We start from the raw sequence: 12017 nt of genomic DNA, 5'->3' as shown, positions 1-12017 counted from the left end.
AGGACACAATCGATGAAGTATTAGAATGGGGCACGTTCGGTGTAGTACTAGATTTGTAGTAATGAGCTGAATTTTAGTATGGTGAGAAGGTCAATTCGCCGTTTCTGCAGGTCGGTGAAGTACTAGATTTGTAGTAATGAGCTGAATTTTAGTATGGTGAGAAGGTCAATTCTCCGTTTCTGCAATGAAATGGTGCAAAAAGCGTGGGTATTATGATTCCTTGCCTAATTTGATGCTGTTTGAGCAAAACTTTCTACAACTATGTTGTTTATGTTGCAAGAAATGGAGAAAACAACAACACTGATGCCCAAAGTTTTGCTCAATCAGCATCAAATTAGGCAAGGAATCATAATACCCACGCTTCTTGCACCATTTCATTGCAGAAACGGAGAATTGACCTTCTCACCATACTAAAATTCAGCTCATTACTACAAATCTAGTACTTCACCGACCTGTCCTATTGAAGTAATGAGCTAAATTTTTGTATGGTGAGAAGGTCAATTCTCCGTTTCTGCAATGAAATCAGGCCAAACATTTCAAAAGGTCCAATCCTCGGTCCAATCTGCATTTAAGAGGCTCTCTTTGCTCAGTTTCTCTTTCAATTATTGCAATGAAATGGTACACTTTTCAACTATTTTTGCAGTACAAATCAAAAGACGATTGTTTTGACCATCGTTCAATGCAAGGAGACAATCATAATACAACTAAACAGCTGAGATATTAACGAAAGAGAGGGAAACCAAAGAGAGCCTCTCTTCTGCAGATTGGACCTTTAGACATGTTTGGCCTGAAATGGTTCAAAAAGCGTGGGTATTATGATTCCTTGCTTAATTTGATCCTGTTTGAGCAAAACTTTGGGTAACTGTGTTGTTTAAGTTGCAAGAAATGGAGAAAAAAGCTACACGGTTACCCAAAGTTTTGCTCAAACAACATCAAATTAGGCAAGAAATCATAATGGGGCACGTTCGGTGTAGTACTAGATTTGTAGTAATGAGCTGAATTTTAGTATGGTGAGAAGGTCAGTTCTCCGTTTCTGCAATGAAATGGTGCAAAAAGCGTGGGTATTATGATTCCTTGCCTAATTTGATGCTGTTTGAGCAAAACTTTGGATAACTATGTTGTTTATGTTGCAAGAAATAGAAAAAAAAACAACAACACTGTTGCCCAAAGTTTTGCTCAAACAGCATCAAATTAGGCAAGGAATCATAATACCCACGCTTTTTGCACCATTTCATTGCATAAACGGAGAATTGACCTTCTCACCATACAAAAATTTAGCTCATTACTACAAATCTAGTACTTCACCGATCTGTTCTATACCCACGCTATTTGTACCATTTTCTTGCAGAAACGGAGAATTCACCTTCTCACCCTACAAAAATTCAGCTCATTACTACAATTCTAGTACTACCCGAACGTGTCCTATTGACCTTCTCACCATACTAAAATTTAGCTCATTACTTCAATTCTAGTGCTTCACCAATCTGTCCTATTCTGGCGTTCGATTTGAATAGGTCGAATCTGCATAAAAATCACAGCAATCTTACGACCCGTTCAAATCGAACACCAGAGTTTTCCTTCTCACCATTCAAAATTTCAGCTCATTATTACAAATCTAGTACTTTGCCGATCGTGCCCTATGTTTTACCTCCGTGTATAACGGTACTAAAATAATAATTAATGTACTAAAAACAATACAAAATCTTATGATCTGCACTGTTGCTATTTGTTTTGATTTTGTCTTCTGTCATCAGCTGTTCTGTGATTTTTGCAGATCTGTTGCTTAAAAATTTACGATTTTTGTTCCGTTTATTCTTCGAAAGAATCTCCCGCACATCCATCGTCATGGCCAATGCCAATCTGCCGCCAAGTTACGCGGAGGTGATGGCCGAAAACACCCAACAGATGGGACAAGGTACGTTGCAATAATATTGGATTCCCCTTTGTTGTGCATTGCTCATCATCGCCTCGCAGCAATGACTCATCCTTCCCCTACCTACTCGGTGGAAGAGGGTGGAAGCTTTATCGCTGAGCCCTAATCAAACAATTTCGACTCAACATCTATTTGCGGACAGATTCTGCGGCGGTGATTACGGTGGCTCCTTCGGCTCCCTACCCACAGCAACAGTACTACCCGAGCCCGTACCCGAATGTTCCGGCCCAGCAGCAACCGATGCCCAACTACGGTTCGATGGACTCCTCGGGGGCAAAGGTGCCGCTATCGATTGTGGTGCCGCCATCGGCTGGTGCGGGAGGCTCCGGAATTGCCGCCACCACCACCACTACTGCCGTGGTGATTCCGCAGGAAATCATAGTGGTCGGTGGATGCCCGGCTTGTCGGATTGGTATGCTGGAAGATGATTACACTTGTTGCGGAATCTGTTGCGCCATTTTCTTCTTTCCGGTTGGCATACTGTGCTGCTTGGCCATGAAAAATCGACGCTGCACCAACTGTGGGGCGCAGTTTTAGGAAGATTGTTTGTGGCCACAGAATACCTATTTTGTTTCATGTGATCTGATTGAACGTGTTACGGTGTTACCAAATAATGATCGATTGGAGGAGAATTATATGAAGGAGCTGATGACCAGAATCACCACTTCGAATAATACGCAAGGTACGTATTAATTGCTGGAAATTTAGGGTAGGTCGAAAATGTTAATATAACACAACTATGTATATGAATAACGTGCATTGAATATGTCAAAGTATTTTTTTTATAAAGGGTATAAAACAAAAAAAAAATCTAGTTATATTTCATCCGAATTTCATGATTTTAAAATCGATGAGACCAACGAGAAAACATTTTCTCAATGTAGGAAAAGTAACCTTAGTAAGGTCTTGGGGTCTTTTTTGACCTTCTCTGGCAATATCGGCACATAGCATAACATACCTACAGTTCCGGGTATGATAGTATTCGAGAGATTCCATAAAAACTGGAGATTCCAAAATAAAAATACCGGAAATTCATGAGGCAGTTCCACCTGGAATTTTACTAGGACTTCCACTTTAGGAATTACATTTGGTGTTGCAAATATGATCACGTTTCTTTACCAATAAGTGTATAGATTTGTAAATTTTTGTTAGTATTCTCACAACAACAATTATTGTAGATGCAGCAATCTCCCTAGCCAAGATCACAGGGTTTGACGGTATTAAAGTGAAGGACTTCCACTTTAGGAATTACATTTGGTGTTGCAAATATGATCACGTTTCTTTACCAATAAGTGTATAGATTTGTAAATTTTTGTTAGTATTCTCACAACAACAATTATTGTAGATGCAGCAATCTCCCTAGCCAAGATCACAGGGTTTGACGGTATTAAAGTGAAGGACGTTAATTATAATTCTTGTAATGAAAATATCACCTTTAACACTTTAATGCGCCTCCAACGGTTCATTGCGAACCGGCTGCTACAGATGGAGTATGGCTGATTTATCAGAAATGCTCGATAAACAGGAGGTACCTGCTAGGGCTCAGTTGTTTCTATACTCAGAAAACAGTTCCAGTCGGTTGAGTCGTGAAGATTTGCGAGAGTCGTTGTGAATCATAATGAAAACATTTGTGCTTTGTGACGAATCTTGGGATCTTTCTGGAGTCAGCAGACTTGGAATTGTTCTCTGGGCTTTCCACTATTCGGTTAATTTTAACAATCAATTCAAATATGCAACAAATAGTAGTATCTCGTGTATTCAAATTGCTCATTCACAGTGCTGACATTGTATTTACTTGTGATTAATATTCATCTAAATTTTCAATATCAGTATTTTTATATGTGATAGTTGTTTTGTGAGTAAACACTAAAATTTTTTGAATGTCTAATGAATGATTAATAATGTTTTCTTGCCATATCAATCTGAAATAACTAAGAAACCGAAACCAATAGTGCGAAAGTGCAGCATTTAATAGTGCTTGCTTATAGATTCGAAGCCAACGGGTGATCAAGACTCAAGACTTAAGACTTAAGACGCATACTTGACGAAATCGACAAAAACTGACTACTTCGTCCTTTCCTTGACTAACGTAGCACATATATATATATATATATATATATATATATATATATATATATATATATATATATATATATATATATATATATATATATATATATATATATATATATATATATATATATATATATATATATATATATATATATATATATATATATATATATATATATATATATATATATATATATATATATATATATATATATATATATATATATATATATATATATATATATATATAAATATATACAGGTATGTTCCGTTTTTATCAACACGGTCCGCGATTTTCAGTTGACAAAAACGGAATAGTGATAAAAACGGAATAATTTTCTTTGGCAAAATATTTTGCAACATTTTAATATGAATTGGAAGTTTTACTGTAGAACACATTCCAGAAGTAAATATATGCTGTTTACTATGAAATTTAATTCTTTAAGGCATTAATTTTAACACATCTGCAACCAATTCAAATTACAGTTTTCTGACAGTGACGCCGACAAGAAGCTTTCACCACATTTGTGACCACATTTTTGGAAATTTATTTTCGTTGAACGCAAGAATGACACATATTACAGTTCCAGTACCCGGATTGATGTTTTTTTATGTCTTAATTTATGAGATTTTCAGCCCGAGGCTGGTTCATCTCAGGGGGCCGGATTGATGTTTTAAAATATGACATACTTCCAGGAATTATTCATCTCCAGAAACATAATTTCGATATCCTAACAAAAATGGATATGTTTATTTCCTTCCGGAAGGCATTTCTCCACGAGTATCATCTTCACGGATTCCTATAAAAGTTTCGTCTAGGATACTTTTAGGAAATCTCCAGGATTTTTTCTAAGCAAGCACTTGTAACTTCTCTAGAATATTGGATTCCCCAAGAAGATCCTCTAGAATTCTTCTAAGTTACCTTGTACCATGCCGCTTGTTTATCTTTTGGAATTCGATAAGAATTTTTAGAGAAAAGAAGTTTTGCCCCTTATGATTTCTTCAGAAATTCCTCCTCGGATCAACCTAGATGTCTTTTTTTTTTTAATTTCTCCTGGAGTTCTTTGGGGATCCCTTAGAATATTCCACCAGCAAGTGGAATTTATCAGCCTTCCTTATGCATTATGATGGGAACAGCTCGTTGACGTAGTGTACAGTTTGGGTCTAGAATGGCCCTAATGCACAAGATGGGCTAAGAAAATCATTTTGGGATTTAAACTAGACATACTGTGCAATTAATCCAACTCGAATTGCTTTGGAGATTCACCAAGATTTTACTTTTGAAATATAGGGGTATCTCCGTTTCTTCAGAATTTCCTGCGGGAATTCTTCCAAGATTACTTTTTGAAATCCCTCCAGAACATTTTTCTGATATTTCTCCAGGGGTTCATTCTGGGGTTCCTCCGAAATTTATTTCTGGGATTCCTTCAACATTTTTTCTAGTATTTTGTCAGAAGTTCTTTCTTGGATTCTTTAGAGTTTCTTATGATATTTTTACCTGAAATGTCCTCCAACCAAAAATTTCTCATAAGGATTCCCACAGGACTTTGTTTTGGCATTTATGCGCAGTAGAAACACCTACACCTACTGGAACTTTTATTATGAATACTTCCAAGAGGATTCTATCTTTCATCTTTGTTATTTTCCCATGATTAGTAGATGAACGAGCCTTGGGCTGACAATCTCATTAAAAACTCGGATGAATCCACCTAGTGGTGATAGTGCCTTTCTCGTCGAATATGTACTCATGATCTTTCCATCGACTCCTGAATCCTGTGAATGCTTTATGTTTAAAAGCAAGAATTTTATCCAAGCCATCATCGAGTTGGGAAACTAACTGATGGCACATATTTCCGATGTTATATTCATTGTATAGGCAGAGTTGAAAAAATATCAGACCTCTTAGTTGACTGCGTGACCACCTTGACTATTACTGGAGGTCCATCAATACCAAGACGATAATAACAAGCTAAAATATAATTTATTTCACAACCAAAAATCGCTTTACAGTCTTCGATAAACTTTTTTCTGTAAACTTCAGGCTATATTTTATTATCATTGGTTACTAGATTTAAAAAAAATGACCAAAAAAATGGAAGCAAGTGAAATTTTTCGTACTGAATCCAATTCAAATTAGAACCATATAACAGAGCGCGAGGAGCAATCAGTCGGATCAAAATTTTGCGATGCAATTTTAGACGCAAAAGGGGATTGAAAAACTTTGCTCGAGGTTGATTCGATTAAATTTCAATTTTCTCATGCAACCCCCATTTACACCTCAGAAATATAAAAAAGTATGATTTAATGAGCCTGCTTCAGTTTTTTCAAGATTTTGTTCTCATACACATATTTATCGATTGCATTGATTATTTTCACTGTTTTTACCACTTCCTGTGCGATACCCGGAACCGGTTCCAAGACTGTACCTATTGTCTCAAATATGGTCTGAGACTAGTTTCTTGCTAGCTGTTCAACAGGTTTTCTGAAAAGCCGAAAATTGATGTGCATGCATGGATTTGATTCATTTAACATTTTGGTCATTCTGGCGGGACATACAAAACGGGTTCTGGAACACTACCGGTGGTCTCTAATATGATCTGAGACTATTTTCTTGTAAACCGTTCATCAGGTTATCGAAAAAGCCGTCGTTTGATGTGTCGCATGCACGGGTTTGGCTCTTATATGCATTTGACCATTTCCAGCAAGACACCCGGAACCGGTTTGGGAATAGTACTGGTTGTCTTAAATAAGGTTTGAAACCATTTTATATCTAAAGAGCCGCGATTTAATGTGCTGCATGCATGGATTTGGTTCACTTTTACATTTGACCACTTCCGGTGGGACATCCGGAACTGGTTCCAGAGCACTATCGGTAGTGTTTGCTGTGATCTAGGGCTGTTTTCCTGCTTGTCGCATGCATGGCTTTGGTTCACTTTTATATTTGACCACTTCCTGCGGGACATCTGGAGCTGGTTCCGGAACACTACCGGTAGTCTCTGCTGTGATCTAAGGCTATTTTCCTGCTCACCGTTCTTCAGTTTTTATCGAAAAAGCAGCTATTTAATGTGTCGCATGCATGGATTTGGTTCCCATCTACATTTGACCACTTCCGGCGGGATACACGGAACCGGTTCCGGAATACTACTGCTTTTCCTAAATATAGTCTGATTCCATTTTATTGCTAACCGTTCATTAGGTTATCTAAAGAGACGCGATTTGATGTGTCGCATGCATGGGTTTGGTTCAATTTTATATTTGGCCACTTCCGGCGGGGCACCCGGAACCGGTTCCGGAACACTACCGGTAATCTCTGCTGGATCAAAGGCTATTTTCCTGTTCACTGTTCACCAGGTTATCAAAAAAGCCGTCATTTGATGTGTCGCATGCATGGATTTGGCTCACTTTTATATTTTGCCACTTCCGGCGGGACATCCGGAACAGATTCCGGAATACTACTGGTTCAGATGTGGGCGGAAAGTATTTTCCTGCTTACCGTTCGCCAGGTTATCGAAAAAGCCGCAGTCTGGTATGTCGCATGCATGGTGTTGTAGCATTTTCATATCTGGCCCCTTCCTAGGGTACCGGTCTGGAACACCTAAATGGCCATAACTCCGGAACGGCTGAACCGATCCGAACCATTTTCAATAGTAAACAATGGGACCAGATTCCGCGTCGAATGAACCGTCGGTCATTAAAATCGGTTGAGGTTTACTGTCAAAAAGTGATGTGAGTTTATTTTGTACACACACATACTCACACACACACACACACACACACACACACACACACACACACACACACACACACACACACACACACACACACACACACACACACACACACACACACACACACACACACACACACACACACACACACACACACACACACACACACACACAGACATCACCTCAACTCGTCGAGCTGAGTTGATTGGTATATGTGACTCGACCCACCGGGCCTTCTATCAAAAAGTCATTTTTGGAGTGAACATATAGCCTTTCCAGTACACTTAGTGTACGAGAAAGGCAAAAAGATACGATAATAATAATTCTCCCGACTTCTTACTGCGTTTCCTGGAAATATCTCAGTAGTTTAGTCTAGGAATTCCAGGAATTCTTTCCTCAAACCCAGAAATTTCTTCAGGGAGTTCTCTTTAGGGAGTCCTCCTGATGTTTTGTGTAGAAATCTCCGGGGAGTTATTCCTGAGAATCCTCCAGATTTTCTTAGTGGGAAACCTTGAGAAATTCCTTCTAGGAATCCTGTATAAGTTCAGAATTGATGGGATTTCTTTTGGGTTTTTTGGGAATCTTTAGATTCTTCTGGGAACCCTTCAGTAGTTGCTGGAGAAATCCTCAGATCGTTTGTCAAGTTCCTAGACTCCTCTTTCCTAGAGAAACTTATTTCTGGAAGACCTAATTAACCTAAAGAAACTTATGAATTATTTTCTAACGATATCTCAGAAGAAATCCATTAAATAATCTGGAGGAATACAAAGTAGAATCGCTAGTAGAAATTACTGAATGAAACCAAGATTGCATTTTTAGAGCAATCGAAAGATAAAATCCCGGATAAAATTCTATAGGAATCTCCCGTTTACCTAGTGAATATAGCAGTTTCGGACGGGAAAATTTGGACAGGGTATCAAGGATGACAAGAGAGATCTCTGGTTGGAGTTTGAGCCCCGTCGAAAAGAAATAGCGACCAGAAGAGAAGAATTCAGCACATCGCGTAATTTAAAGAAAATCATGTGGAAAAACGCGTGGTATTTATTGCACTTAAAAAAAAGTCTTGTAAAAAAGATTGTTGTGTAAAAATTCAGGTAATGATGGGAAAAACCCCGAACTGTTTAAGGCGAAACTGGAAGCATTTCCTCATTTTTTTGGTTTTTGATTTTTTATTAAACTAGCTGTCCCCGGCAAACTTTGTCTTGCCTACTGCGTTTTTTGACGTTTTAGGTCCTTAGCCAAGCCGAAGTCTCCGTTCAAAATGTATGAAAACCCGATTTTCAAAAACTCTCAATTTTTCAATGTTTTTCGGTTCATAAACCTTCCTTGGGTAAAAACTAACAGTACAAAACAAAGATGACCAAAATCGGACGTTCCGTTCGCGAGTTATGCGCGGTCCCACGTATGCCACTGCATTTTTATATATATAGATAACGAAGCAATATTTTTAAAATCGGTTTTCGTGCACATGTAGAGTATGGATCAGGGCATCTTCTGAATTTTTTACGCTGTAGAAAATGTTTTTCGTTTTTTCAAAAACCATTTTTTAGTGAAATTTTGTTCAAAAATGGTTTCTGCAAAAACGAAAACATTTTCTCTCGCGTAAAAAAATCAGAAGATACCCTGATCCATACTCTACATGTGCACGAAAACCGTTTTTGAAAATATCGCTTCGTTATTTAATAAAAAATCAAAAACCAAAAAGTGAGGGAATGGATCCAGTTTCGCCTTAAGTTCTCGAAGAACACTTGAAGAGGCAGGCCAAGTTCCAGTTGGTACGTACAGCTAGAGTAAATTTTCTATCGGACTATTGGTTTAATTTTTCTCATGTTCAAATAAGAAGTAAAATTATGCGTGAGAGAAAGCACAGAGAACAGACATCCAGGCTAGAACAAATTTCATTCGAAAAGTTGTGTAAGGATTTGAATCTTTACTAGAGTAAGGTTGCAAACCAATACACGATGACAACACTAACGCCGCCAAACACCATATTGCCACAGTCAGTGGTGAATTGAAACATTTCAAGTGGTGAATTAAATTAGTATGGGAAATCAATCGATTGCAGCGCCACGCTATTGCCACTTGTGTTGCCGATTTCAAATGGCCGTTAAATTCCTTACACAGCTTCGGAACTGGACTTGGATGTCTGTTCTCTGTGGAGAAAGTATGAATTAGCATTATCTACAGCTGAATTTGAAATGTGTTCAAAGCTATTGTAGCGTATACGTCTTCTATGTCCTCATTGGTGGTTGCTTCAAATTCACTCATGGGTGCGTTGCCTCAAGATTAATGTTAAACTATAAATAACTCGTGTTCGAGGGAACAAATTTGACAAAAACTTTAGTGTTGACGAAAACGGAATGAAATGTTGACGAAATCGGATAGTGACAAAAACGGAACATACCTGTATATGGGCTTTGGATCAATATTGTCTAGGGAAGAGTGTCTTCTGAGGGCCCTCTTGTTTCAATTGTTGCTAGTGTTGTTAAAACATATTTATATATTACTTTATTGTATTTTTTTCTGATATAACAACATTAGATTAATGGGTGCGACAGGAGTGCCCATCAAAGCCACTTATGTCCCTGGATAATTCGATCTAATAGCCAACGGCTTCCTCAATGGCCGAATGGGTGCGTGCTTTGGGTGGCGGATTCAAGCAAAGGAAGGGAAATCATACTTCCATTGACTTCATCGGATAAAGTGCCATCCGATAAGCGTTCTTGTGTGAATCACCTTCCATCGTCTCGCAGTCAAAAATTTAATTTAATAAAGCGAATAAATGTTAAAAAAAAACTTAATTATTAAATCAATTGTATTACAGATCTGTCCTCATTTCAACTCTAAACATCATTTTCATTACTGTATTAGTTTCAATATTTAGTTATAAAGTTTAAGAAAAAGTATAGCTACACATGACTGCGACACGACGTGGACCACATTGAGGAAATAATTAGTCGATATAGGGTAGTTGGACCATTAGGGAGGGGCCTCTATTTTGGGCATCTTTCTGCTGCTGCTCGGCCGGTTGGACTGGTTGACCGTATTTCTTTTGCGCGGTGAGATATTTGCATAATCTACCCAAGCACGGGAATTTGGGTCAGTTGGTTCGATGTTGATTGGGTTGTGACAGGGGGATGTCCGAGATGGTTGCCACTGCTCAGATGGTTCGGCATCCTAATCAAATGTTGAAATTTTTAAAGGCCCAGCTATGCTGCAAAAACAAAATATTTTATTTTCTTGGAAATATCTATATATTTAAAAATGAGTTTGAAGTCCCTTTGAGGCAACAAAACTCACGTACCGATGAACCAATCAGGATAACTTATGCAGGGTTTGATTCGTATTCGTGTTGGCTGTGTTTATATGTCTAAAAAGTTACGAAAAACAACTAGAAAAGTAAGAAAATTGATAAAGTACTGATTTTCGTGAGCTGGGAAGGAAATCAACACGATTGAAATGAAACCAATCTAGAGTGCGGTGACGTTATGACCTCAACAGTTGTCAAACCACCACAGCTTTGGCAAGACAAAGTTTGCCGGGACAGCTAGTAATTAATATTATTCATTAAATACATTAAATTATGATTGATATTCGTGACGATTTTTTTTTCCTGTTTGATCACATACACACTAATACTAAAACAATTACTGCTATTATTCATAACACAAACACTATACATATAAAAATTACTAATCAATTTTTCGTTCTTTGTTGCATGGTTCGGATCCTTGTGGAACATGAACGGTGCATGAGCACAAACTTTTTCAGATTAACATATGGATGATCTTCGAAAGACAACCAGAAGCTAACAAACACAATCTATGGGGGAAGTATCATCGACATATGTAAGTAAACAAATGTAAAATACTCTCCATGGAACCTGAATTCTAAGCGTGCAAAGGTAAATAACTAACATACGGCGGGAAACAAGAATTTATCAGAAAACTAAGTGGATGGAAAATTGTACTTCGGTTTTTCGCATTGTAAATGAAAATTTAACTAGCGTTACGCGTACGAACGAATAACTAGTTTTCAAGTAGTTTTCTTCTTTTCAAAATCTCTAATTCTCTTTTTTTGCAAATTTGTGGAACTTTTTTATCTCGTCGAATTTTGCAGCTGAATAGCATTGATATTTCCAAGTCCATACTAACTCCCGGCGCGAGTTGCAACACTTAATTTTGCTTTAGTTCCGAAGCTAACGCGTGATCAATAACTTAAAATGCTTTGTTGACGTCAATGCGTCTCGACTCGACGAAAACTAATTACCTACTTCTTTGACT

At 37.8% G+C, this 12017-nt stretch overlaps 1 protein-coding gene across 1 annotated transcript; it reads left to right on the top strand.

The window, feature by feature from the left end:
- The first annotated feature begins 1725 nt into the window (after positions 1-1725).
- Positions 1726-2714, top strand: LOC109414321 (membrane protein BRI3). Its single transcript, XM_019688139.3, has 2 exons — positions 1726-1915; positions 2076-2714. The coding sequence occupies exons 1-2, from the start codon at positions 1846-1848 to the stop codon at positions 2468-2470; spliced, it is 465 nt and encodes a 154-aa protein (XP_019543684.2). The 5' UTR covers positions 1726-1845; the 3' UTR covers positions 2471-2714.
- Positions 2715-12017: the final 9303 nt, after the last annotated feature.

The sequence above is a fragment of the Aedes albopictus genome, chromosome 2 (assembly GCF_035046485.1).
Source record: "Aedes albopictus strain Foshan chromosome 2, AalbF5, whole genome shotgun sequence".
NCBI lineage: Eukaryota > Metazoa > Arthropoda > Insecta > Diptera > Culicidae > Aedes > Aedes albopictus.
This window is presented reverse-complemented; position numbering and strand designations above follow the sequence as displayed.

Coding starts and splice junctions, on each gene's coding strand:
- LOC109414321 (XM_019688139.3), top strand. CDS start 1,846: ATGGCCAATGCCAATCTGCCGCCAAGTTACGCGGAGGTGATGGCCGAA. Junction 1,916..2,075: donor CACCCAACAGATGGGACAAG/GTACGTTGCAAT, acceptor ATTTGCGGACAG/ATTCTGCGGCGGTGATTACG.